The sequence below is a fragment of the Micropterus salmoides genome, unplaced genomic scaffold (assembly GCF_014851395.1).
Source record: "Micropterus salmoides isolate LMB-PRFRI ecotype aquatic unplaced genomic scaffold, ASM1485139v1 Ms_hic_scaffold_17, whole genome shotgun sequence".
Lineage (NCBI taxonomy): Eukaryota > Metazoa > Chordata > Actinopteri > Centrarchiformes > Centrarchidae > Micropterus > Micropterus salmoides.
The window spans coordinates 5,164,833-5,192,807 of NW_024040817.1; the positions used below are offsets into that span (position 1 = coordinate 5,164,833).

At 40.8% G+C, this 27,975-nt stretch overlaps 3 protein-coding genes across 4 annotated transcripts in view; all 3 read left to right on the top strand.

The window, feature by feature from the left end:
- Nucleotides 1-861: 861 nt before the first annotated feature.
- On the top strand, nt 862-12,661 carry LOC119906931. Its single transcript, XM_038724396.1, has 6 exons — nt 862-1,058; nt 2,671-2,816; nt 3,302-3,366; nt 12,090-12,254; nt 12,336-12,440; nt 12,540-12,661. The coding sequence occupies exons 1-6, from the start codon at nt 939-941 to the stop codon at nt 12,581-12,583; spliced, it is 645 nt and encodes a 214-aa protein (XP_038580324.1). The 5' UTR covers nt 862-938; the 3' UTR covers nt 12,584-12,661.
- Nucleotides 12,662-17,446: 4,785 nt separating this feature from the next.
- The window catches only part of LOC119906930, a 29,280-nt gene continuing 18,751 nt past the window's right edge, over nt 17,447-27,975 (top strand). The window contains exon 1 of the mRNA XM_038724394.1: nt 17,447-17,862. The gene's annotated coding sequence lies outside the window, so the exon portion shown is untranslated. The remainder of the gene's footprint in view (nt 17,863-27,975) is intronic.
- Nucleotides 17,861-27,964, top strand: LOC119906929. Of its 2 annotated transcripts, XM_038724393.1 has the most exons (7): nt 17,876-18,027; nt 18,292-18,395; nt 19,061-19,206; nt 20,266-20,330; nt 27,409-27,573; nt 27,655-27,759; nt 27,856-27,964. In XM_038724393.1, the coding sequence occupies exons 2-7, from the start codon at nt 18,384-18,386 to the stop codon at nt 27,897-27,899; spliced, it is 537 nt and encodes a 178-aa protein (XP_038580321.1). In that variant the 5' UTR covers nt 17,876-18,027; nt 18,292-18,383; the 3' UTR covers nt 27,900-27,964. The 2 variants fall into 2 exon arrangements, with proteins under 2 accessions (XP_038580320.1, XP_038580321.1); XM_038724392.1 differs by lacking the exon at nt 18,292-18,395 and having other exon boundaries at nt 17,861-18,027.

A 27,975-nucleotide genomic window follows, 5' to 3' on the forward strand; every position in this document is an offset into this window, starting at 1 on the left:
AGGAAGTCCCAGCTGTTATCAAGGGGATGGATACAGCTTGGCTCGTTGGTGCTCCTGGCTGTTGGAATGACTGTCATTGTTGGTTGTTGGAGTCACCTGAGGCGAAGTCTGAGCGACCATTGTTGGCTTTCTGAAACGTCAGTGGAGCAGATGAATGTGGTTCTCACTTTCGTAAACAGACCTCAGTCACTGTTGAGGTCTATTCAGCCCACTTTAAGATATTGGATTTCTCCAGAGTTGCTTACCCCACCTTTAAATGATCTTACCTTTCAGACTGTTCTCATCTCAGGGCGTTTCAGAAAAAGTGACAAAGTGTAGTTCTTTGACACCAAAGGTGTACCCTTTAGTGTCTGTATAAGATGCTCTGGGCTGTCTCGTGCAGACCGGAAATGCTACTAGCTACAGTGCCTAAACCTAAGTCACTGACTTTATGCATGTCAACCGGCTAACCCCTATAGTTGTGCCTCACGGGTAGCTCAAGGGTACCTTTAGCATCAAATAAACACGCTTTATGAAAGCGTCTGTAATCACGCACTGAGATGAGGACACGTACTTTTCTACACTGATTGTGAATTATGACTTGAAGACAGCGTTTGCAGCTGTATCAACACTGATTAATGGGGTTTTGGATATTGCAGCAGCAGAGCAGAGCTCAGGCTGTCTCAGTCCAGGTTTCAGCTGGATGGAAGCAGTCGTGTGCTGCTCTGTATACTCAGTGTGTTTGTTGGTGGCCAAGGGCAAATCAACAAGTTAGTAAATGATTGATACAGAAACCAAACAATTTCATTATGAAATCCTACAACCACAGCAAACCCTGAATCCCCTTTGAACAAGCAGAGAGATACGCTTTTTATGTAAATAATGCAAGCAGTCACAAACATAATGGCCAGACGGCTCAGTGTTGGTTTCCACTTCTGAAGCTCACCAGCTGTAGCATCATGAATCTGTGGTTCAGCACTCACTTCCTGGTTGTTGGGCTGTTTCTGAGCAGCTCGGCTGTGACACCTGAAGAATGCCAACCCTTGGTCACGCCTTTGTCCCTGGCCGACCCCAGCATGGTAAGGCTTCCTTCCCGGGTCTTTAGGTTAGAATTAGTACTCAGGCACTGAAGCAGTATTCAGCTTTTCGGGAAATTCTTAGCCACAGTTTATGCCTCTCATCTGTTAGCGTTAGCACTCCATTTGATTTACAGCTAAGCATACATTTGTTTTCAAGATAAATGCACTGCAATTCTGTGAAATCCCAGAAGACAAGTGCAGCAACAGATTTTTTCTTTTTTATCAGATGGTTATTAGAGTTATTGTTAGAACAGCAGTAAATATATAGATAAACCACCTTGAATGTAACATTGACACATGGGAGGCACAAACTGGGGATAAGAAATGATTTTTTCGTGAGACTGAGATGTTCAGATGGGTGTTTTGTCTGTGTAGTACTGAGCCGGAGTCAGGATGCCGTTAGCCTAGATAGCATATAGACTGACGGAAGCCTAGAACCAGCTACTTTAGCTCCATCAGGAGACTCAACAACTCCAAAGCTATCTGATCTCTAAAGTCCTGAACTCATAGTGGGGTCATTGGTTTGAATTCTGTACGAACTCCAACGGATGGGTTGATGATTTACCCGGTAGATTTGTCATAAAAAGGTAACTTAAAATAACTTAACAAGTGGCCATTTTCAATCAGCAATCTTGTGTTAACAAGTCCACATCTAACAAAGTACAGTCCAGATGGCTGGAATTGTTCTCACTCTGACCCTTTTATCGACAATAGCAACAACTCCCAGCATGCATTTCATCATCATCCTCCAGATTTCCATTGAGTCAACATTAATTTGTTAGTCAACTTCATGTTTTCATTGGACAGTTTAATGTTGTATAACTGCCCTGCCTCTACATTTGTTTATTTAGCTGACGCTTTTATCCAAAGCGACTTACAATTGTTATATATCAGAAGTGTCTTGCTCTCAGGGGAGTCACAGTGGGGAGTTGAACCCAGGTCTCTCACACCAAAGGTATGTGCCTTATCCACTGTTCCATCAACACCCCCTATCAACACATTCCATCACCAAATATCAATAAAGACAAATAAATACTGTCTATATGATGGGAACTTAAACAGGCAACAACCACACGTTGAGAATTAGTTGCACTAGAGAGGCCCGGTCACAGAATTACAGTACATATCAGAGGCAAACCAAGACAGTTTGTAACAGTTTGACAACTCTGTTGAGTCCCGTGGTCCCAAATTGTTTTGGAGTGTAGGAGAGGATTACTGTCAAGGTAATCAACAAATAGTTTGGCAACTGTTTTTCAAAAACCTTTGAAAGTGCAGGTAAAGTTACGCTGACTGAATCTCACAAAGCTCGGACAAAGCCATATAGTTTTGTTTTTATAAAACAAATCATGTTACTGGACCATTGACGTAACGTATTTTGTCACAGAACAGTTGTATTGAAGTGCAGCCTACTAATCTTAGCGTGTTAATGTTAGCTTGAGTGCTACTGTGCAGTTTCTACTGAAGTGTATTCTGCAAAACAATAAGTTCACAAGAAATTGTTAAAGAAAAACACATCAAACAAAAAGATGTTGTTACAAAGATATTTGTTCATATTTCTTTCGATGAAAGATGTTTGTCTGCTCTGACTAACTGACTCCATGTTTGTGTGCAGATGTACGGCAGGATGAAATTCATCATGGGTTACGTTGATATTGACGTATATGACACCATCCTGAAGTCAACTGAGAGCTCCTGGGTGAAAATCACTCCGTCTCCGTCCAGGACTGGTGTAGTTGTGATGTCTCAGGCGAGCAAGATGTGAGTTAATAAGACATCAACTGTACACATAAACATAATAACTTCTGTAAATAATATTTTTATCATAAATGAATAAACATTTGAGGAAATCTTACACAACTAAATGCACAACTTAAGTTAACATAAGTAAGATTTAAAATTATGAGAATGAAGATGGAACCAATGAGTTTGGAAAAGTGGTCACTGTGAAATGTTCCTTAATCCAAACTAGAGAAGGACAGACCCGCTAATATTACCCTAAACTCTTATTTTATCGATTAGTAGCATCTTTTCCAGACAGATCACAGTGGACAGTGGATGGAGTTTACCCAGTTGTAGTATTTTCATGACGTCCTGTTTGGTTTAACAGTTTACAGAGCTTTCAAATGTATCACACAGCCTCCATCAGCTGAAGGAATCTTAACTTTTCAAACCAACATAGACGAGAAGACCAAAAACAGCTCTGACTGAATATGAACTCACATCTTCCTCTATCTTTTTTCCAGAAATGGAACCTGCTTTAACTTAACAGTTAACGTAACTATTGATGGCGACACTGTGACATCATCATGTAAGTAACCTGATCTGTAGTTTCTACGTTAGTTCTGTAAGTTGCAAAGTCCAGCAGGGGAGGTCATGTATCAGACTGCATCACACACACAGATCTAAAGCAGCTGTGGATGACAGACACCGCTAATACTCAAACAGTAAACTTAAACTGCGTACAGATACTGTACTTAATTGACATTTTCTATTCAAGATTAAACAATAAACAAAAATAAATAAGGGGAGAAATAGAGTTTTACAAGTGTTGCTCTATGGACAGTAATGTCCGTCGGTCCTCCACTTTGGCTCCTTAAAGCAGCTGTTGGATGGATTATGATGAAATGTGGTATCAACTGTAACAACTTTAATGATCCTCTGACTTTTCATTGCCATCATCAGGTCAACATATAATAATAATAATAATAATAATAATAATACTCTTTATTTGTAGAGCACTTTTCAAAAACAAGTTACAAAGTGCTTTAACAAGTGTAAAGACAATAATTCCCAAGAGACAATAATACAAAAACAATACAAGATAAAAGCATGAAAACATTGAAAAGAATAAAATACACGTTTAAGATAAATATAAAATTAGTAAAATACAATAAAATAAAAGGGATAAAATAAAGTCAAATAAGATCGGGAAAGGCTCTCCTATAAAAGTATTTTTAAGAAGGGACTTAAAAGAGTTCACTGACTCAGCTGAGCTGATTTCCTCGGGCAGGCTGTTGTTGTGAATTATTTTGGAGCATTATAGCCTAAATTGTTATCATTTATTACTAGAGCAATGGTGGTCTACACTGTCATCATTTAAAGTGTTATTTTATAGTGTAAAGTTTAACTACTGAGTGTTTAACTACTGAGTGTTTAATGAGTGTGTTCAAACTCATATTTTATTCTTATACTCTGTGTGTTTATCATATATTATTCTTATTCTCTGTGAACGTGTGCTTTTTAATGAGCCTACATGAGCAGAGAAGCTGCTCAGGCCGCGCAGGCAAAACCTAGCCAACCGTAACCCACTCAATAGAAGCAAGGCACCTGCAGTAAGTCACGTACGCCAGGGCTGAGATCATCGCGAACTGAAGCCAAGAATGAGATCATGACATGTTGTGATTTATGGCGCCTGGTACGGCTAGGTACTGCACGCAACCAAGCTTTGCGCTGCCGAAAGAAAACTTGTATGAGACAAAGCACCCTCATGGTTGGCATTGTTGAATCATGTATTTGTTCATTGAATCACGTTATACATGTATGAAATATGTTATTCCTTATTAATTCTTTTAAAAAATACGATTGTAAATGTTTAAGTTTTAATGGTGTCAAACTATGCCTGTATAACTTTTTAAAAAAATACAGTGGGACTGAAGTTGAAACATATTGGTGGATTTCTAATCCAGTAATGTAAAAATATAAAGAGAGATAAATGGTAACAATAATTACATGTAATAATAGTTAAAAAGTGGAAATTGTAACATTAATGAAAGGGTTAATTTGGTAAAACAGTACAAGAAAAAGGCCACTAGATGGCAGTAGAGGATAGGAAATCCACCAAAGGGGAGGAGTGGTCAGCGAACACCATAGGTGGAGTTAAGGAGTAACGCCCACCTAGAAGGAGGAGATAAGGAGGAGTTAAGATGTAATGCCCACCTGAAAGGAGGGACAAGGTGGAGCTTAAGGTGAATATAAGGCGATGTTCGCTGACCACCAACTCGGTTCCATCCTGAGACCTGCAGGGATGTTGCTCGGGTTTATCTGTCCTTTATTGGAATAAACTCTTTTGCACCGACTCTTGACCGTCTCCAGTGAAGTTTTTGACTAAAGAAGAAATCTAATAGAGTAATTTTATTGAGTTTATTACGTTGGTTAGGGTAGGGACCAGGTCTTTTACTGGCCCGGCCGGTCCTTATTTCCGACCCGACACTGTTCCAGAGCCTCGGGGCCCTGACAGCAAACGCTCTGTCCCCTTTAGTTTTCAGTCGAGACTCTGGAACAGACAACAGACCTCTGCCCGAGGATCTCAAGGTACGTGCTGGTGCGTATGGGACTAAAAGGTCAGAAATATAACAAGGCGAGAGGCCATGAAGAGCTTTAAAAGTGATCAATAGAATTTTAAAGTCAATTCTAAAACATACTGGGAGCCAGTGTAATGAAGCTAAAATAGGAATAATGTGGTCATATTTCTTTGTTCTGGTTAAAAGCCTGGCAGCTGAGTTCTGGACAGTCTGGAGTCGATCAATAGATTTTTGGTTAAACAGGTGAAAAGGCTGTTGCAATAATCCAGGCGTGATGAGATGAAGGCGTGTAAAATGGTCTCGGTGTCCTTAAAAGTTAACATAGAAATATAGCAAAAATTCGATCTAAGTTGATAAAAACATGATTGAACAAGCTGCTCGAAATTTAAATTACTATCAAACCAAACACCAAGGTTCTTTGCCACAGGCTTAATGTGATTTACTAGGGAACCAGCAGATGGCAGTATTTGATTTGCCTTCTGCTGGAACCCAATGACCAGGATTTCTGTTTTGTCTGAGTTCAGTTGGAGGAAATTATTTGACATCTATTTTTTAACTTCACAAAGGCAGTTGGTAAGTGAACTCGGCATTCCAGGGTCTGTGGATCTGACGGGCAAGTATATTTCTGTGTCATCAGCATAAATATGAAAAGAAATGCCTTGTTTATGGATAATATGTTCAAGGGGAAACAGATACAAGGAGAACAAAATGGGTCCTAAGACCGACCCCTGAGGCACACCATATTTAACTGGACAGAACAAGGAGACATAGTTGTTTACAGACACGCAAAACTTCCTTTTTGACAGGTAGGATGAAAACCATTCTAGGGGAGTACCAGAGATCCCCACCAAGTGCCTCAGTCTGTCTAACATGATGTTGTGATCAATGGTGTCAAAAGCAGCGCTACGGTCCAGCTTTTAAAGTATTTTGTTATTTTCCAGTACAGTGAGCAGCTGTTTGGACACAATTCTTTCTAGAATCTTTTGTAATAAAAGGCAGTTTTGAAATTGGTCTAAAATTATGTGGGAGGGAGGGATCTAAACCAGGTTTCTTTAAAAGTGGGTTCACGCAAGCCGTTTTAAAATAATCAGGGACACAACCAGTAGATAGGGAGCTGTTGAAAACAGAGATCAAATGGGGCCCAACAGAATCTATTACTTTCAGTAAAAACTTTGTAGGTATTATATCAAGTGGGCTGGAGGACACTCTCATTTGTGTTACTGTTTTTAAAAGCTCAGACAAGTCGATGGGATAAAACTGGTTAAAACTCTCTTGTTGCTGGTGAGGAACCTCTGAGTAAGAGGCAGTGGGGGTAATAGAGGCTCTGATTGACACCACCTTATTGGTAAAATAAGATAAAAACAATTCACAGTCATCATTACTTCCAGCAGAGGCACAAGGAGGGGTTGGGTTTACCAGCTGATCCACAGTCTTAAACAGAAACCTGGGATTGTGTTTATGTGTAGTAATGAGTTCAGAAAAATAGTGTGTTCTCGCATCCTTAACCATGTTATTGTAGTTAATTAATAAATCCTTCAGACTGAGGTAATGGACTTGGAGACTGGATTTTTTCCATCTGCGCTCTGCTTTCCTGCATTCCCTTTTGAGGCTGCGAATGCTGTCATTTATCCAGGGTTGCTTACTAGCTTTAGACGTAGGCCTAACCTTTAGAGGAGCAGTAATATTTAGTGACGACAAGCAGACATGACTGAAGTGATCGACCAGGTTGTTGGTGTTGGAATCAGACAGGTGTTGGCTTTGGCTCTGAAAGAATGCGCAAAACTTTGAAACACTTTGTTCATTAAAGATGCGAGAACACACGGAGCTTGGTGAGGCGGCATGAGTAACAGGAGAATCGCAGCTTAAAAATTAATACATCTGTGGTCAGATATGGTCATGTCCACTAATTCCACAGAGGAAATGCTGACACCCAGGGTAAAAACCAAATCCAGTGTATGACCACGGTTATGGGTTTACCCTTTGACATGTTAACGTGTCCAACACTTCGACAGCAAATGATTGCATGTTAACACACTAGACTAAGATAATTATGACCAAGTACCTGCCTCAGCCTCATCTGGACATACTGATCACTGCTAATTTCCAAACATGTTACCTGCTAAACGTGAGGGGTGGCTGCGACTCAGAAGGTAGAGCTGGTTGGCGGTTAATCGGAAGGTCAGCGGTTCAATCCCTGGCTCCCCCTGGTTGCGTGTCGATGGATGGATGGATGGATTTTAAGGTATAGAAATAGGGAGGATCTGAAAGAGCGAAAATAAGTTATAGATCTCAAGGAAAGAGGAAGATTATTCCAGTCCCATGGCGCTTTATATTGAAACGATCTACATCCAACTTCTTTATAAGTTCTGGGTGTAAAGAAAAAAGGGTATTGCATGTGTCTGAGTGGATATGAAGATCTGCATGGAATCAGATGCGGTTTTAAATAGGAGGGACAGTTAAAATAAACACATTTGAAGAACAACTGAAACCAGTGGAATTGCCTTCTTGATTTAGGATGCAACCAGTTTAGTGATTCATACATTAAACAGTGATGAGTTCTATAAGGACACCGCAAGACAAATCTACAAAGCGAGTTAACTACAACATTAAGGGGCATTAATTTAGTGTCGGTGGTATTCTGGACCTTAGCTCTGCTTTTGACACCATTGATCACAACATCATGTTAGACAAACTGAGGCACTGGGTGGGGAGCTCTGGTACTGCCCTAGAATGGTTTTCATCCTACCTGTCAAATAGGAAGTTTTGCGTGTCTGTAAACAACTATGTCTCTTCATTCTGTCCAGTTAAATATGGTGTGCCTCAGGGGTCGGTCTTAGTACCCATTTTGATCTCCTTGTATCTGCTTCCCCTTGGACATATTATCCATAAACATGGCATTTCTTTTCATATTTATGCTGATGACACTTGCCCGTCAGATCCACAGACCCTGGAATGCTGAGTTCACTTAACAACTGCCTTTGTGAAGTTAAAAAATGGATGTCAAATAATTTCCTCCAACTGAACTCAGACAAAACATCGGGACCCGATGACCAGGTTGGTCAGGCTGGTTCTTTAGTAAATCACATTAAGCCTGTGGCAAAGAACCTTGGTGTTTGGTTTGATTCAATTTCGAGCAGCACACCACAGAGCTTGTTCAATCATGTTTTTATCAACTTAGAAATATAGCAAAAATTTGATCTATATTAACTTTTTATGGACACCGAGACCATTTTACACGCCTTCATCTCATCACGCCTGGATTATTGCAACAGCCTTTTCACCTGTTTAACCCAAAATCTCCAGACTGTCCAGAACTCAGCTGCCAGGCTTTTAACCAGAACAAAGAAATATGACCACATCACCCCTATTTTAGCTTCATTACACTGGCTCCCAGTATGTTTTAGAATTGACTTTAAAATTCTATTGATTACTTTTAAAGCTCTTCATGGCCTCTCGCCTTGTTATATTTCTGAACTTTTAGTCCCATACACACCAGCACGTACCTTGAGATCCTCGGGCAGAGGTCTGCTATCTGTTCCAGAGTCTCGACTGAAAACTAAAGGGGACAGAGCGTTTGCTGTCAGGGCCCCGAGGCTCTGGAACAGCCTGCCCGAGGAAATCAGGTCAGCTGCGTCAGTGAATTCTTTTAAATCCCTTCTTAAAAATACTTTTATAGGAGAGCCTTTCCAGATCTTATTTGACTTTATTTTATCCCTTTTATTTTATTGTATTTTACTAATTTTATATTTGTCTTAAACGTGTATTTTAGTCTTTTCAATGTTTTCATGCTTTTATCTTGTATTGTTTTTGTATTATTGTCTCTTGGGAATTATTGTCTTTACACTTGTTAAAGCACTTTGTAACTTGTTTTTGAAAAGTGCTCTACAAATAAAGAGTATTATTATTATTATATTATAATGTCAGCATAATCAATAATAGGCAGTATAATTTAGGTGACGCTTTTAAACAAAGCGACACACAGTATCACAGTATCATCTGAGAAATTATTCTTTTTCTGACAGGAAGAGTGAAACGATTAATAGAACCGTTATCAAACTCAGAGGAGTATACACGACTATGTCGAGTTCCAAACAACATGCAACATGACTTCTTCCTATTCAGTATAAGTTTGTTACTATCAAGCCATTTTTGTACCAGGTTGAAGTCAGATTGTAAGGAATTCTGAATTTATAGTAGATCTGAGTTGAAGGTATAAATAACAGTGTCATCAGCATATAGATGAAAAAAGAATTAGAGCACATATGAGGGAAGTCATTAATAAAAATAATAAAAAGAAGTGGTCCTAAGGTGGAGCCTTGTGGGACACCTTTATCTACAAGTAGATAGTCGGACTGGCAGCCCTGAAAAACAACACACTGACGTCTGCTATGAAGATAAGAGTTAAACCAAAGAAGAGCATTTTGATTCAAACCAATGGAATAGAGCTTATCAAGAAGAAGATAGTGATCAACCAAATCAAAAGCCTTAGTAAGATCAATAAAGATTGCACCTGTGAATTGGGATTAATCAAAGGATGAGAACACATCATTTGTGAACTTAAGTAGAGCGGTAGTCGTGGAAAAATTAGGTCTAACATCAGATTGTGATGGAGATAAAATATTGAATTGACATATACTTTGATAAATGATTAAAAGTAAGTTACTATATAATTTTTTTGCAGTAGTACAAATAATAGAAATTGGACGGAAATTGTTCACATCAGATCTATCGCCATCTTTCAAAAGAGGAGTAATGCACATTTCAATATGAAGGGGATTGCACAATTAGATAGAGATAAGTTAAATAAGTCTGCAAGAGGATACATTAATACATGAGCAGCAAGTTTCACAAATTTTGCTTCTAGACCATCAGGACTCACATTACTGTTTTCTTTTAGCTCACAAATGGCATGAAAAACATCAACTGGAGAGATTTTACTAAAAGAAAAATAACTATTAGTATCAGTTAAGTTTGAGGTACCAGCCATCTCATAGGAGTTAAAGTGATGGGAACCAAATGGAAGAGAAATGCTGATTAAAATCCTCAGAAATAAGTACTGGGTCTAAACTAATTTCATTATTTATTTTTATCTGATTTATAGAACTTTTTTTTGTTTTATTAAGAATGTGATTCAAATGATTCCAGAACTGTCTAGGATTATGAAAATCTTGACAGAAACTATCTTAATAGTAACTGGATTTGACGTTCCTTGTTTTTGTCTTGCATAGGTTCCTGAGGTATCTGAAATTTTCCCAGTCAGTAGAATCTTTTGAAGAACGATATTTGGCCCAGGCTTTATCCCTTTGTTTTAAAAGACTTGTTAGATTAGAGCTGATCCAGGGTAAATGCCTGCCTTCGGCCCTACTTGTTTTCATGGGAGCATGTTTATTAATTACATTAGTAATTTCTGAATGAAAAAAGGTCCATGCGTCATCAACATAAGGAATTAACTGAAATCTCTCCCACCTCATTGCAATTAGGTCCTGAATAAAACGATGAACATTAATGTTCTTACATTGTCTCGCTCTAATAAATCTGGGAGGAGAGCTTGGAATTTAAATTTTCCACACACAAAATATGACAGAATGATCGCTTAAGCAGTTTGACATTACACCCGATTTAGCTATTCTTTCAGGGTGGATGACAACATAAGTGGCTACCTCTAGAGGCCCTATCAGATCTGCCACAGCGTGGTTACCACTAAAGGTTTACTGACAAACTGGCGAGGAGTGGATGAATAGCCGGTGTATTTCACCAGCTGAGGATGATTGTAGAATGAGCCACAGGTGAGAGCTGCCACACACACACGACAGACAAAAAACAGACAAAGACAGCAGGGATGGGAAACAGTGGAAAACAAGGGGAGAGAGGTGGTGGCAAGGCCCATTCACGATAGTATCCTCCCCCTACGGGAGCCTCCCGGCGACCCTCCCGGGCTTGTCAATGTGAGCCAGGTGGAAGTCCCTAACCAGGCCAGCAGAATAAAGGAATGGGGAACCCACTGCCGCTCCTCAGGACCATAACCCTCCTAGTCCACTTGGTACTGCAGCCCTCTACCCCATCGTCACACATCCAACAGGCACCAGACATTGTAGTCAGGATAGTCGTTGACGACCCAGCCGGAAGGAGGGGGTTTGGATGGTGGGCACAGGGGGGTGGACTGGTTTTTGAACTTGGCAAAGGCTCCTTGGGCTTTAGAAGACCAGGGAAACTGAGGTTTAACAGAGGTTAGTAAAGACATTCATCAGAACTATGCCGGTGGAAGCATTCCTCCTGGGACAGGCGGGCCCGTCCTAGCTGCATGGGTTCGTGTTCAGGAACGAGGGCTGGAAGTGATACCGGAGCTGGAGCTCGAACCTCGGGGGAAACAAAGGTTTGTGGGTGTTGTGGCAAAGAGGAGAGGCCAGAGTAGGCTGATGGGAGAGTTCCTTCTGCTGCTCATGCAGGCGGTTGTTGAGTCGACAAAGAGATGAGTGAATTTAAACTGGTGGGTTCGTCTCGGGAGGCTAGCTTGTCCTTGACCCTCTAACTAAGCCCCTTCCTAAATACCTCCCTGAGAGCTGCATCATTCCAGCCGGAGTCAGCTGCTAGCATCCTAAATTCTACTGAATAATCAGCAACACTTCTAGTTCCTTGCTTGAGATCCAGTTGTGAGGTGTACGAGCTAAATCATCGGTTTCCAACAGACATTGCCGGTGTTAGAATTTTAGAAATTTGTTTCTGTCCCCAGTACCTAACTTCACCTCTGAGTTCCACGTGCTGCCGAGCTGCCAAGGCTGTCTGGTCTTCAGCATCAACAACACCGCCAGAAACCTCAACAAGATTCCTCAACTTCTGAAAATTGGTGGCACCTTTCCAGAGGAGGAGGTCACCAATCGTGCTGTTTATCTGCTGGGTAGGATGGAATGAACCAGAGAGAGTAACTAACTCATTTCCTATCCGAAACATTCATCCATTTTGTTTTTGTTGTTTCCAGGCAGCGAGTCGACCTTGAAGGATTCAGACTTGGAGCGTTTCAAGCAGCAGGCAAGCTGCCTCGGCTTCTCCGGAGAACCAGACTACCACTACGACCCCAAGAACGGTGCTCGACCTTTAAACCTGTCTGATCGATGAACAATGTAATCAGGATGTGTGCTATCAGACAGAACTGATTTCTTTCTCTTTGTCTTCCACTCTGCAGGTTTCTGTGATGAAGGCGAGAGCATTAAGATTACCTTCAACTGAAGTTTAAAAAATATTTCAACCTGAAACTGAGATAAAGAGATAAAATAACAAAGATAAAGAGACAAAAAATGACTCATATCAAGCGTGTGGTCAAATTTTTTTATTCAGTGTTTATTATGATCTAATGCAGCCAGGAAAGGGGGGCTGGGTGACTGTCCGAAGGAGGAATAGTCGTAAGCATTCAAAGCCCATGGGTCACCATCAACCTGTTCACGTTTCTAACAGATTTTCCCCACTCAGCGACACACCCGCTGAGAAACCAACTCTGATCATTGGCAGCTCCATTTTGAGAAATGTGAAGTTAGCGAAGCCAGCGGCCATAGTTAAGTGCATCCCTGGGGCCAGAGCGGGCGACATTGAGTCTTATTTGAAACTGCTGGCTAAGGATAAACGTAAATACAGTAAGATTGTTATTCACGTCGGCGGTAATGACTCCCGGTTACACCAATCGGAGGTCACTAAGATTAATGTTGAGTCGGTGTGTACATATGCAAAAACAATGTCGGACACCGTAGTTTTCTCTGGACCCCTGCCAAATCTGACCAGTGATGACATGTATATCCGCATGTCGTCATTCTGCCGCTGTTTGTCGATGTGGGCTTTGTAGATCATTGGCAGACGTTCTGGGGAAGACCTGGTCTGATTCGGAGAGACGGCATCCATCCCACTTGGGAAGGAGCAGCTCTCATTTCTAGAAATCTGGACCAATCAATGGATCAATAGTGGACCAAATCCATGACAACCCAGAGTTGAGACCAGGAGGCAGAGTCGCAGTCTAACACACTTCTCTGCTCTTCTAATTCAGCAGTTACCCACCCAAAACCCTACGCAGAGTCGCAGTCTAACACACTTCTCTGCTCCTCCATTTCAGGAGTTAAAAGGTAAACAGAAGAGCTGTGCATAAAAACCTCATAAAAATTAAAACCACAAGAGCAATAGTGCAAACTAATAGGAAAATTTAATGTGGACTCTTAAACATCAGATCTCTCTCTTCTAAAGGTGTACTAGTAAATGAACTAATATCAGATTATGATATTGATTTATTTTGTCTTACTGAAACCTGGCTGGGTGATGGAGAATATGTTAGCCTAAATGAATCCACCCCTCCCAGTCATATTAATACTCACATTCCTCGAGGCACAGGCCGAGGAGGTGGAGTTGCAGCTATCTTCGACTCTAGCCTGTTAATCAGCTCTAAACCTAAACTAAACTATAACTCATTTGAAAGCCTTGTTCTTCTTCTTTCACACCCAAGTTGGAAATCACTGCAACCAATTCTTTTCGTTATAGTGTACCGAGCACCTGGCCCGTACTCGGAATTCTTATCTGAATTTGCAGAGTTTTTGTCAACTTTAGTCCTTAAAATGGACAAAGTTATTATTGTAGGGGATTTTAATATTCATGTGGATGTTGAGAATGACAGCTTTAGTACTGCGTTTATCTCTGTTAGATTCCATTGGCTTCTCTCAGCATGTTCATGAACCGACTCACTGTTTTAACCACAACCTCGACCGTGTTGTGGTATATGGTATTGAAATTGAACATTTAATAGTGTTCCCACAGAATCCCTCTTTATCTGACCACTGTTTGATAACTTTTGAGTTTGTATTGCTGAACTACACGCCATTGGGCAAAAATTTCTATACAAGATGTCTGTCTGATAGTGCTGTAGCTAAATTTAAGGATGCGATTCCATCAGCTCTAAATTCATTATCAAGTCACAAAGTAACGGAGGACTCCTATGCTAATTTCAGTCCCTCCCAAATCGATCATCTTGTTGATAGTGCTGCAGGCTCGCTGCGAATGACACTGGACTCTGTAGCCCCTCTAAAAAAAGAAAATACTAAAACAAAGATGGTTAGCTCCATGGTATAATACTGAAACTCACAAATTAAAGCAAATATCGCGGAAACTTGAGAGGAATTGGCGTTCCACCAAAGTGGAAAATTCTTGTATAATTTGGCAAGATAGTCTTAAAACTTATAGGAAGGCCCTCCGTAATGCCAGAGCAGCGTACTACTCGTCATTAATAATAGAGCAAAATAGGAACAACCCCAGATTTCTTTTCAGCACTGTAGCCAGGCTGACAGAGAGTCACAGCTCTATTGAGCCAAGTATTCCCATAGCTCTCAGTAGTTACGACTTCATGAGCTTCTTTAATGATAAAATTCTAACTATTAGAAACAGAATTCACCAAGACCTGCCCTCAACTGGCACCGACTTATCTCTTAACTCAGGAACCTTAGAAACAGCTGTAGAACCAGATATATGTTTAGACTGTTTTGCTTCCCTCAATCTTTACCAACTAACTTCAATAATTTCTTCATCTAAACCATCAACCTGCCTCTTAGACCCCATCCCGACTAGGTTGCTTAAAGATGTTTTACCCTTAGTCAGCACTTCTATACTAGATATGATCAATCTATCTTTATCAACAGGCTATGTACCACAGTACTTTAAAGTAGCTGTAATTAAACCTCTTTTGAAAAAGCCCAAACTTGATCCGGATGTTTTAGCCAACTATAGACCTATATCTAACCTTTCATTTCTCTCTAAGGTCCTGGAGAAAGCAGTTGCTAAACAGCTGTGTGACTTTCTACAGAGCAATAGTTTATTTGAGGATTTTCAGTCAGGATTTAGAGTTCATCATAGCACAGAGACAGCACTGGTGAAAATTACTAACAACCTCCTTATTGCATCAGACAAAGGACTTGTCTCTGTACTGGTTTTATTAGATCTTAGTGCTGCATTTGATACCATTGACCATCAGATCCTATTGCAGAGACTGTAATATTTCATTGGCATTAAAGGAACCGCTCTAAGCTGGTTTAAGTCCTATTTATCAGATCGATTTCAGTTTGTACATGTTAACGATGAGTCCTCCATGCATGCCAAAGTTAGTCATGGAGTTCCACAAGGATCTGTGCTCGGACCAATCCTGTTCACTTTATATATGCTTCCTTTAGGCAATATTACCAGGAAATATTCCATAAACTTTCATTGTTATGCAGATGATACTCAGTTATATCTATCAAACCAGATGAAACTCATCAGTTAGCTAAACTTCAAACGTGCTTTCAGGATGTTGAAACCTGGATGACCTGTAATTTTCTAATGTTAAACTCAGATAAAACTGAAGTTATTGTTCTGGGGCCTAAGCACCTCCGTGACGCATTATCTAATCATATAGTTTCCCTTGATGGCATCGCACTGGCCTCCAGCACCACTGTGAGGAATCTTGGAGTTATCTTTGATCAGGACATGTCGTTTAAGTCTCACATGAAGCAAATTTCAAGGACCGCCTTTTTGCACCTAAGTAATATTGCAAAAATCAGGAACATCCTGTCTAAAAATGATGTGGAAAAACTAGTCCATGCATTTGTTACTTGTAGGCTGGATTACTGCAATTCCTTATTATCAGGCTGCTCGAAAAAGTCCATTAAGACTCTTCAGCTGATCCAGAATGCTGCAGCACGTGTTCTGACAGGAACCAGGAAAAGAGATCATATTTCTCCTGTCTTAGCTTCTCTGCATTGGCTTCCAGTAAAATCCAGAATAGAATTTAAAATCATTCTTCTTACCTACAAAGCTCTCAATGGTCAGGCACCATCTTATCTTAAAGAGGTCATAGCACCTTACTACCCCACCAGACCACTGCGCTCCCAGAATGCAGAGTTACTTGTGGTTCCTAGAGTCTCTGAAAGTAGACAAGGAGCCAGAGCGTTCAGCTATCAAGCTCCTCTCCTGTGGAACCAGGTTACAGTTTGGGTTCAGGAGGCAGACACCATCTCCACATTTAAGAGTAGGCTTAAGACTTTCCTCTTTGATAAAGCTTATAGTTAGGGCTGGCTCAGGTGAGTCCTGAACCATCCCTTAGTTATGCTGCCATAGGCCTTGACTGCCGGGGGATTTCCCATGATGCACTGAGCTCCTCTCTCCTCTACTTTCTCTCCCTCTGTTTGCAACTTCGAGATACGAGGCAAGACAGATACTAAATAAGATGTGGATGAATAATAAAGGCTAAACAGAGACTAGAGCTGAACAAAATCAGATTACTGAAACTTGGTGGAACTCACCTAACCAACTAAAACACAGGGATCATAACAGACAAAACCTAAATGAGAACACAGAGTACCCAGTAGACTAAACCCAAAAGATGCAGAGAAAGAACTAGAATCAAATACTACAACAAGAACTAAAACACAGGACTAGGAACACAGACATGGAACAAAAACCCAGACTCTGCAACAAGACACACAGACAGGACTTGAAACCGAGACACGCTCAGGACAGGATCGTGACAATTATTGCATGTTACTAACACAACTTCTCCCCTTTCTGGTAGTCTTGTGCTTTCTCGTCTCTCTCCTCTCTCCTATCACTTCCTGCAGGTGTTTCTGGCTCTGGAGCTGTGGAGTCTGGATCTGTGGTTGCGGGTCACCTGCTGCCCCCGTGTTCCTGCTCGACACCCTCTGCTGCAACGACTATTGTTACTAGTCCTATTGTTATTATTGTTATTATAATCATTAACATTACGATTGTTATCATTAACACTACTATAAATATCTGTACCATTTTTCATTTAGTCTATAGCAACATCACCTTTACTGTCTGTACCTCTGTGTGGATATTGTGTAGGCTGCCTCCCTCCCCTCTCTCTCTCTCTCTCTCTCCCTACCAGTCGAGGCAGATGGCCGCCCACCCTGAGCCATGGTTCTGCTCGAGGTTTCTGCCTCTTAAATGAAGTTTTTCCTTGCCTCTGTCTCCTAGTGCTGCTCTTGGTGGGAACTGTTGGGCTTCTGTAAATAGCGTCATAGAGTACGGTCTAGACCTGCTCTTTTATGAAAAGCGCTGTGAGATAACTATTGATGTGATTTGGCGCTATATAAATGAAATTGAACTGAATTGAATTGCTTACCTCACCTTTAAATGTTCATACTTTTCTACACTGATTGTGAATTATGACTTGAAGACAGCGTTTGCAGCTGTATCAACACTGATTAATGGGGTTTTGGATATTGCAGCAGCAGAGCAGAGCTCAGGCTGTCTCAGTCCAGGTTTCAGCTGGATGGAAGCAGTCGTGTGCTGCTCTGTATACTCAGTGTGTTTTTTGGTGGCCAAGGGCAAATCAACAAGTTAGTAAATGATTGATACAGAAACCAAACAATTTCATTATGAAATCCTACAACCACAGCGAACCCTGAATCCCCTTTGAACAAGCAGAGAGATACGCTTTTTATGTAAATAATGCAAGCAGTCACAAATATAATGGCCAGACGGCTCAGTGTTGGTTTCCACTTCTGAAGCTCACCAGCTGTAGCATCATGAATCTGTGGTTCAGCACTCACTTCCTGGTTGTTGGGCTGTTTCTGAGCAGCTCGGCTGTGACACCTGAAGAATGCCAACCCTTGGTCACGCCTTTGTCCCTGGCCGACCCCAGCATGGTAAGGCTTGCTCTGATTCCTTCCCAGGTCTTTAGGTTAGAATTAGTACTCAGGCACTGAAGCAGTATTCAGCTTTTCGGGAAATTCTTAGCCACAGTTTATGCCTCTCATCTGTTAGCGTTAGCACTCCATTTGATTTACAGCTAAGCATACATTTCTGTCCAAGATTGCACTGCAATTCTGTGAAATCCCAGAAGACTATTTCTAGCTACCATCTTTGTTTGGATTAAGTGCAGCAACAGATTTGTTTTTTGTTACTTACAGTAAATATAGTTAAACCACCTTGACCTTGACTTGAATGTAACGCTGATACCTGGGAGGCACCAACTGGGGATAAGGAGTGATCTGAGACTGAGATGTTCAGATGGGTATGACTCTTTTTGTCTGTGTGTAAGTAGGATGCCGTTAGCCTAGATAGCATATAGACTGTTGGAAGCCTAGAACCAGCTACTTTAGCTCCATCAGGAGACTCAACAACTCCAAAGCTATCTGATCTCTAAAGTCCTGAACTGAATGCTTTGAATTCTGTCCGAACTCTAAAGGAAAGATTGAGGATTTGCCTGGTAGATTTGTCGTAAAAAAGGTAACTTTTTTCACTTCTGATGAAGATAAATTAACAACTAACCTTTCTCATCCTACAAACTTGTCCGTCTTTTCTAACCTAGTACAGTCCAGATGGCTGGAAGTGTTTGTCAGAAAGTGCTTACGGATTACCGTTAGGGGATTGTGGCGTAGAAGCAGTTCTCTGCGGCAAGAAGGGGCCTGGTTATAGAGGGCTTGGTGGGTGAGGAGAAGGACTTTAAACTGAATGCCTTGGGAAACGAGGATGAGTGTCTTTTGGTACTTTTGTCTGCAAGATTTAATACCTTTAAAATATGTGACTTAGAGAAATCTAAAATTGTTCAAGAAAAACACGCCAAACAAAAATATATTATTACAAAGTTCTACGTACAAATGTTCGATATTCGGCCATATTTCATTTGATGAAAGATGTTTGTCTGCTCTGACTAACTGACTCCATGTTTGTGTGCAGATGTACGGCAGGATGAACTTCATCATGGGTTACGTTGATAATAATGCATATGACGCCATCCTGAAGTCAACCAAGAGCTCCTGGGGGAAAATCACTGCGTCACCGTTCAGACCTGGTGACGTTGTGATGTCTCAGTGGAACAAGATGTGAGTTAATAAGACATCAACTGTACACATAAACATAATAACTTCTATAAATAATATTTTTATCATCATTAAATAAAGATTTGAGTAAAGAATCACCCTACAACACATTTGACCAGCCAGTCCTCACCAGAAAAACGGCCGTATAAGTCAATTGTGCGGCAGCCTTTTATGCCCCATATTTACATTTATTGTCAGATAGATAGGTGTGGATGAGAAAGGGCGGGAAGCCAAGTGAACACTGACTTATTTAAGTTAAATAACGTTACGTACACTTGGTGACCGATGAGAGTTACGTAACGTAACATACTTATTTTAACACAAACCATGATCTTTCCTTAAGCCTAGCCGGTTTTGTTTCCTAAACCTAATGTGTTGTACTAAAGGTCAGAAATGTCATTTTGGGAGTCATTGGGGATCTCTGTGTTTTAGGTATGAGGTTGTGTTGCATTTAACACCCGCTAACAGTGATCACTTTGCCTTCTTTGGTCCATTTTCTTCCCCTTTCTGTCTGTATGCTGCTCCTGGCTAACATATTTCAGAATCATAGCAGCTACTCTCACTGCTATGCAGATAAAACTGCTGTGGAACGTCAGTTGCAATTTCAACCACTTTTTATTCATAACACATCATTTAGATGCTAACTTACCAACCAAGTATAGGAATGCACAACTTAAATTAGATAGTAAGATTTATAATTATGAGAATGAAGATGGAACCAATGAGTTTGGCAAAGTGGTCATTGTCAAACGTTCCTTAATCCAAACCAGAGAAGGACAGACCTGCTAATATTACCCTAGACGCTCACTTTATGGATTAGTTGCATCTTTTCCAGACAGATCACAGTGGACAGTGGGTGGAGTTTGCCCAGTTGTTGCCATTTGTGTTAACAGGTAACAATCCCATCTCAAGGCCCACTAACTAGCCTTTTCCAGAGCTTTCAAACGTATCACACAGCCTGCATCAGCTGAAGGAATCTTAACTTTTCAAACCAACATAGACGAGAAGATAAAAACAGCTCTGACCAAATACAAACACTTCTTCCTCTCTTTTTCTTTCCAGAAATGGAACCTGCTTTACCTCAACAGTCAACGTAACTATTGATGGCGACACTGCGAAAGTAGCATGTAAGTAACCTGATCAGTAGTTTCTACATGTTTGTTAGTTCTGTAAGTCGCAGAGTCCAGCAGGGGAGGTCATGTATCGGACAGCTGCATCACACTTCGTCCGCAGCCTTCAGTTGCCTGCAAGGCAAGGCAAGTTTATTTGTACAGCACATTTCAACAACAAGGCAATTCAAAGTGGTTAACATAAAACATGAAAGCAGCAAAAACTCATTAAAATATCATTTTTAAAAGGGTGAAATAGAAAATAAAACAGGATAAAATACATTTTAAAGGAAATAAAAACAGGACAGTAAAAGTCACAGTGCAGTGGACGATATTAATCTACAGCCTTACATGTGATTTAAATAAAGGCAGAAAAGTCTTCAGTCTTAATTTAAAAGAACTGAGAGTTTTGTTGTTGTTTCTTTTTTTTTTTTTTTATTTATTTGCAAGGACAGTGCATATTAACATGTCACCTCAAAATACAAGTTAGCCAAAAGGCTATTTTTCCATCTGTAGTCCCGATGTACAATAGGCACCCTGAAAATAGGTAATAGGTAAAACAAATTGATTGTCACATGGCAAAAATACAATAAACATTACATTTGCTACAGTAGCTTTCAGATATGGTTTAAACAGAACCCAGAAGCAGACAGAGATGGGAGGCCTTTCACAGAGTTTATTGAAGAGTAGTCAAGACAAGGTGGGAGCGAGTGATTCAGCTGGGTGGCAGGCCTGACGATAAGCAGGAAAAGCAGGCAGGTATGGGCATAAGGGAAGGCATTCTCTCCAGACTAAGAAATCCCAAAAACAGAGATGAAATTAACCACAAAGCGTAACAGAGTACAAGGTAGCAACAAGGCTGGGTGCCAGCTAGAGACCTACGGTATACAACATAACAATCCAGCGAAGACTGAGGAGAACTGCAGGGCTTAGGAAGGAGCACAGAAAGACATGATACGGATCAGGTGTGCTAATCAGTCAGACAGACAGGTGAGTGAGCCAGGCATCGTAACAGTAGCAGGAATAAGACGCCAAAACAAACATGCAGGAGGAGTTCATGCGCTACAGAGCTTAAGTAGAAATGCAGCTGCAGACAACAAAATATAAGAGCACAAGCTGCAGTTCATAAAACAACTAGAGTCAATATTAAGAACACAGTCAAAAGACATTAGTCAGTTATTATACAAAGCTTAAGAGGCAGAGTAAACATTAAAATGCAGCAGTATCGAAACTTAATAAATTATATTTTGACAGAATCTTGCAGTGATGAAAATGATGTAGTTTCTTATCCAAAACGTTAAGTGTTTGCTTGTATAGGGACTGTATTGGTTTTAAAGTGGTGTGGTTGGCCTGAGACCAGATGGTGAGGCGATAAGTCATATGCGAAAAAAATCAGTGAATGCATAAACAGTTTGGCTGCTCGGGTGGACATTGAGTTCCTGATAAATCGAAAATTAAATTTGGAGTCTATGAGAATACCAAGATACTTAAATTCTGTAACTATCTGAAGTTTTTCACCAGATATTACAATGTCCGGATTTGCTGTGGAGTTGCTAGTTTTAGTAAAAAACATACCAACTGTCTTGGAGACATTTAACTGAAGGCTACACTAGTTTAGCCATTCACTGATCTTTACCATAGCGTTTAGTTACCACTGCTGTTTTTGATGGCCCATGTATGTATAAAACTGTATCGTCTACATACACTACCGTTCAAAAGTTTGGGGTCACCCAAACAATTTTGTGTTTTCCTGAAAAGTCACACTTATTCACCACCATACGTTGTGAAATGAATAGAAAATGGAGTCAAGACATTGACAAGGTTAGAAATAATGATTTGTATTTGAAATAAGATCTTTTTTACATCAAACTTTGCTTTCGTCAAAGAATCCTCCATTTGCAGCAATTACAGCATTGCAGACCTTTGGCATTCTAGCTGTTAATTTGTTGAGGTAATCTGGAGAAATTGCACCCCACACTTCCAGAAGCAGCTCCCACAAGTTGGATTGGTTGGATGGGCACTTCTTGCGTACCATACGGTCAAGCTGCTCCCACAACAGCTCAATGGGGTTCAGATCTGGTGACTGCGCTGGCCACTCCATTACCGATAGAATACCAGCTGCCTGCTTCTGCTCTAAATAGTTCTTGCACAATTTGGAGGTGTGTTTAGGGTCATTGTCCTGTTGTAGGATGAAATTGGCTCCAATCAAGCGCTGTCCACTGGGTATGGCATGGCGTTGCAAAATGGAGTGATAGCCTTCCTTATTCAGAATCCCTTTTACCCTGTACAAATCTCCCACCTTACCAGCACCAAAGAAACCCCAGACCATCATATTACCTCCACCATGCTTAACAGATGGCGTCAGGCATTCTTCCAGCATCTTTTCATTTGTTCTGCGTCTCACAAACGTTCTTCTTTGTGATCCAAACACCTCAAACTTGGATTCATCCGTCCACAACACTTTTTTCCAGTCTTCCTCTGTCCAATGTCTGTGTTCTTTTGCCCATCTTAATCTTTTTCTTTTATTGGCCAGTCTCAGATATGGCTTTTTCTTTGCCACTCTGCCCTGAAGCCCAGAATCCCGCAGCCGCCTCTTCACTGTAGATGTTGACACTGGTGTTTTGCGGGTACTATTTAATGAAGATGCCAGTTGGGGACCTGTGAGGCGTCTGTTTCTCAAACTAGAGACTCTAATGTACTTATCTTCTTGCTCAGTTGTGCAACGCGGCCTCCCACTTCTTTTTCTACTCTGGTTAGAGCCTGTTTGTGCTGTCCTCTGAAGGGAGTAGTACACACCGTTGTAGGAAATCTTCAATTTCTTAGCAATGTCTCGCATGGAATAGCCTTCATTTCTAAGAACAAGAATAGACTGTCGAGTTTCAGATGAAAGTTCTGTTTTTCTGGCCATTTTGAGCGTTTAATTGACCCCACAAATGTGATGCTCCAGAAACTCAATCTGCTCAAAGGAAGGTCAGTTTTGTAGCTTCTGTAACGACCTAAACTGTTTTCAGATGTGTGAACATGATTGCACAAGGGTTTTCTAATCATCAATTAGCCTTCTGAGCCAATGAGCAAACACATTGTACCATTAGAACACTGGAGTGATAGTTGCTGGAAATGGGCCTCTATACACCTATGTAGATATTGCACCAAAAACCAGACATTTGCAGCTAGAATAGTCATTTAACACATTAGCAATGTATAGAGTGTATTTCTTCAAAGTTAAGACTAGTTTAAAGTTATCTTCATTGAAAAGTACAGTGCTTTTCCTTCAAAAATAAGGACATTTCAATGTGACCCCAAACTTTTGAACGGTAGTGTACATTTGAATATTTACTTCTGGGCACACACATGGTAGGTTGTTAATATTTATGCAGACCAGAAGAGGGCCCAGAATTGACCCTTGGGGCACTCCAGTGGACAAGTGAAGAGGTTCAGTATGATACGTACGGCCAGCTGCCAATACGTACGGTTTGTGATCATTGATAAAGATAAGATGCTACCCACTTAAGTGCACTATCCAAGAAATTGAGATGAGAAAGTTTGGAGAGTAAAATTTTATGATTAACAGTGTCGAAAGCTTTCCTGAGATCTAAAAAGATAGCTCCAACAACGCTGTTCCTGTTAAGCAATGATTTAATGTTTTCAACGAAAAAGCAGTTTGCTGTCTCGGTAGAGTGGTTTGGCCTAAATCCAAATTGTAGTGGATGGAGGGAAAAGACAGTGTTGTTCAAGTGATCTCTAATTTGTTGAGATATCCACTTTTCCAGAACCTTTGACATTACTGGCAAAATACTAATGGGTCTGTAATTGGAAATGATTTGTGTGTCTCCAGATTTAAATACTGGGGAAACAACAATTAAAATACCACAATCTAAAAAATAAATTAGGAGTTATATTTGTGCATCATACAGTCATATAGCGGCTGGTATGAATGACTTCCTATACCACTCCGTCTTGCACATTGGTGTCATCAGTCTTTGAATGAAGGTGCTACTGTTTATCACCTTCAGGTGGTGGATTGGGTGTGCAGGGTTGATCAATATTGATCTTAGTTTTTTCACTGTTCTGGCCTCTGCCACTTGCTGAACTCTAGTTCAGCCCCAACCACCGAGCCAGCCTAACTGAACGCTGCTTCTCCTTGTTTAGTTTTGACTCTGGGGACAGAAAGCAAACCTGCCCCAGACGACCTGAGAGGTCTGGATGGTTCGTAACGAATCAGAAGCTCTGAAATGTATTTTGGCCCTAAACCATTTAGTGCTTTATAAAGTAACAGCAGGATTTTGAAATCAATTCATTGACATACAGGAAGCCAATGTAAAGACCTCAGAACTGGAGTGATGTGATCCACCTTTTTGGTCTTAGTGAGGACTCGAGCAGAAGCGTTCTGAATCAGCTGCAGCTGTCTGATGGATTTCTTAGGGAGCCCTGTAAGGACACTGTTTCAGTCGTCGAGTTGACTGAAGATAAATGCATGGATAAGCTTTTCCAGGTCTTGCTGAGACATAAGTCCTTTAATCCTTGATATATTCTTCAGGTGATAGTAGGCTGACTTTGTGATTGACTTAATGTGGCTCCATGACTACACCAAGATTTCTGGCTTGATTTGTGGTTCTTAACATTACAGATTGAAGTGGAGCACTGACTTTCAATCGTTCCTCCCTGGCTCCAAAAACAATAACTTCAGTTTTATCTTTGTTCAGTTGAAGAAAATTCTGGCACATCCAATCGTTGACCTGCTCAATACAGTTACTCAGCGCCTGTATGGGATCATAGTCCCCTGGTGAAATGGTTATGTAAATCTGTGTGTCATCTGCATAATTATGGTAACATTTTGTTGTTTTTCATATTCTGAGCCAGTGGAAGCATGTAAATGTTAAACAAAAGAGGCCCCAGAATGGAGCCTTGGGGAACTCCACATGTAATTTTTGTCAGCTCAGATGTGTGATTACCTATAGACACAAAGTAGTCCCTGTCCTTTAAGTAGGATTCAAACCAGTTTAGTACTGTGCCAGAAAGTCCAACCCAGTTTTCAAGACTGTCTAGTAATATGTTGTGAATGCAGATCCAATAATACTAAGACTGAAATTCTGCCACTGTCAGTGTTTAAATGGATGTCACTGAAGACCTTAACATGCCTTCTCAGTGCTGTGGTGTGGTCGAAAACCTGACTGCCAAGAAAGCACTGAGCTGTTGAAAAACAGCCTTTTCAATGATTTTACTTAAAAATGGATTTGAGATTTGATATGGGCCTGTAATTGCTCATTAGTGAACTGTCTAGATTGCTCTTTTTTAAGAGTGGCTTAATGACTGCAGTTTTCAGGGCCTGTGGGAAAAAAACTGAGAGGAGAGACATGTTGACAATTTGTAGTAGATCTGAGGCCATGCATTTAGACACACTTTAGGAAAAACCTGTTGGCAGAATATCAAGGCAGCATGAGGAGGATTTCAGATGTTGTATTATGTCCTCCAGGTTTTTATGGTTAATAGAATCAAATTGTCTCATGCTATATGAATTGTTTTTAAGTGGACACAGGGACAAGACATATCCTGTTACTGACATGGAGGCACTGATTGCTTGTCTAATTGTTTGAATTTTGTCTGTGAAGAAGGAGGCAGATTCATTGCAGGCCCTGGTGGATAGAAGTTCAGAGGCTACAGACACAGGAGGGTTGGTTAGCCTGTCGACAGTAGCAAACAGGGCACGTGCATTATTAGTGTTTTTGGTGATGATGTCAGAGAAGAAGGACCGCCTTGCATTTCTCATGCGAAGTCTCTCTTTATAGAAGCCACAATGAACCTGGAGATTTGTTTTCCGCCACCTGTGTTCAGCTTTCGACACTCTCTTTTTCGAGTTCTAACCAGCGTGGCATTTGTCCATGGAGATCTTCTCTTACCAGAGACCACCTTCACCTTGGCTGGTGCAATGGCATCAATAACGTTTGTAATTTTAGAACTGAAATTATCTACAAGCTCATTGACTGAGACCCGTGAGAGGGCGGGTGTTGAGGGGAAAGCCTCAATAAATTTTTCACTAGTCTTTTCAGTGATTACCTCTGTTTCAACATTTGTGTGCACGCAGACAGCACTCTCAAAGAAAACACAGGAATGATCAGAGAGAGCAACAACAGTCACCACAACCTTGGAAATGTCCAGACACTTGGAGATGACCAAGTCCAAAGTGTGCCCCTTATTGTGCGTGGGCTCCGTCACATTTTGAGTCAGTCCATAATTATCAAGAACACAACACACAGTTCTTTAGTCCCTCTGTCCTGGGGGTTGTCAACATTAATATGTTAAAATCACCAACAATAACCACACAGTCAAAGTCAATACAGATTATAGACAGCAGTTCACCAAAGTCATCCAAAAAGTTTGCACAGTATTTAGGGGGCCTGTAGATATTTAGAAAAATAGCTCGAGAAGAGGAATTCAGCTGAAGAGCCACATATTCAAAAGAAGCAAAATTCCCATAAGACATCTTTTTGCATTGGAGGGAGTCATTAAACAAACTGGCAACTCCACCTCCTCTCTTATGCACTCTAGCTTCACTCATAAAACTGAAGTTGGGAGGGGTAGACTCGATAAGGACAGCTGCACTGTTATCTTGGTCCAACCAAGTTTCAGTTAAAAACATGAAATTAAGATTGTGAGTGATTATAAAATCATTGATTAAAAAATGTTTTAATAAAGTTTAACAAAGCTAATTATAGTGTGTTATTATATATATATTATATAACATTATCTGGCCCACTTTTTTCGACAGGCTGTGGCTGACGAGGAATTAATACTAAACTTGCAGGATATGTTGAGTGCTTCCTGTTTTACAACACAGTCGCCGAACTGCACTGCACTGATTCTTTGAGTGGCGTGTCTCCTCTCTAAGACGTCTCTAGTTAGGCTGAAAGTTTGTTTATCCTTCTTTCTGAAACAGGGTCCTGATCGTGATCCTGGCAATGTGGTTGCATTACGTTTCCACAGTACGATTTAACAAGGCACATGTTCTGATGTTTTCAGTGTACGAGCTAAATCATCTGTTTCCATCGGACATTGCCGGTGTTTTGTTAGAATTTTCTGAATATGTTTCTGTCCCCAGTACCTAACATCACCTCTGAGTTCCACGTGCTGCCGAGCTGCCAAGGCTGTCTGGTCTTCAGCATCAACAACACAGACAGAAACCTCAACAAGATTCATCAACTTCTGAAAATTGGTGGCACCTTTCCAGAGGAGGAGGTCATCATTCGGGCTGTTTATCTGCTGGGTAGGATGGAACGAACCAGAGAGAGTAACTCACTCATTTCCTATCCCAAACATTCATCCATTTTGTTTTTGTTGTTTCCAGGCAGCGAGTCGACCTTGAAGGACTCAGACTTGGAGCGTTTCAAGCAGCAGGCGAGCTGCCTCGGCTTCTCCGGAGAACCAGACTACCACTACGACCCCAAGAACGGTGCTCGACCTTTAAACCTGTCTGCTCGAACAATGTAATCAGGATGTGTGCTATCAGACAGAACTGATTTCTTTCTCTTTGTCTTCCACTCTGCAGGTTTCTGTGATGAAGGCGAGAGCATTAAGATGACCTTCAACTGAAATTTAAAAAATATTTCAACCTGAAACTGAGAAAATAAAGAGACAAAAAATGACTCAAATATCAAGCGTGTGGTCA

What these genes read in the sequence shown, in the direction of transcription:
- LOC119906931 (XM_038724396.1), top strand. Translation starts at nt 939, where the DNA reads ATGAATCTGTGGTTCAGCACTCACTTCCTGGTTGTTGGGCTGTTTCTG. An exon ending in ATGTCTCAGGCGAGCAAGAT is followed by an intron (nt 2,817 to 3,301) that starts GTGAGTTAATAA and finishes TCTTTTTTCCAG; the next exon opens with AAATGGAACCTGCTTTAACT. An exon ending in TCGTGCTGTTTATCTGCTGG is followed by an intron (nt 12,255 to 12,335) that starts GTAGGATGGAAT and finishes TGTTGTTTCCAG; the next exon opens with GCAGCGAGTCGACCTTGAAG.
- LOC119906929 (XM_038724392.1), top strand. Translation starts at nt 17,908, where the DNA reads ATGAATCTGTGGTTCAGCACTCACTTCCTGGTTGTTGGGCTGTTTCTG. An exon ending in TCGGGCTGTTTATCTGCTGG is followed by an intron (nt 27,574 to 27,654) that starts GTAGGATGGAAC and finishes TGTTGTTTCCAG; the next exon opens with GCAGCGAGTCGACCTTGAAG. An exon ending in CCACTACGACCCCAAGAACG is followed by an intron (nt 27,760 to 27,855) that starts GTGCTCGACCTT and finishes TCCACTCTGCAG; the next exon opens with GTTTCTGTGATGAAGGCGAG.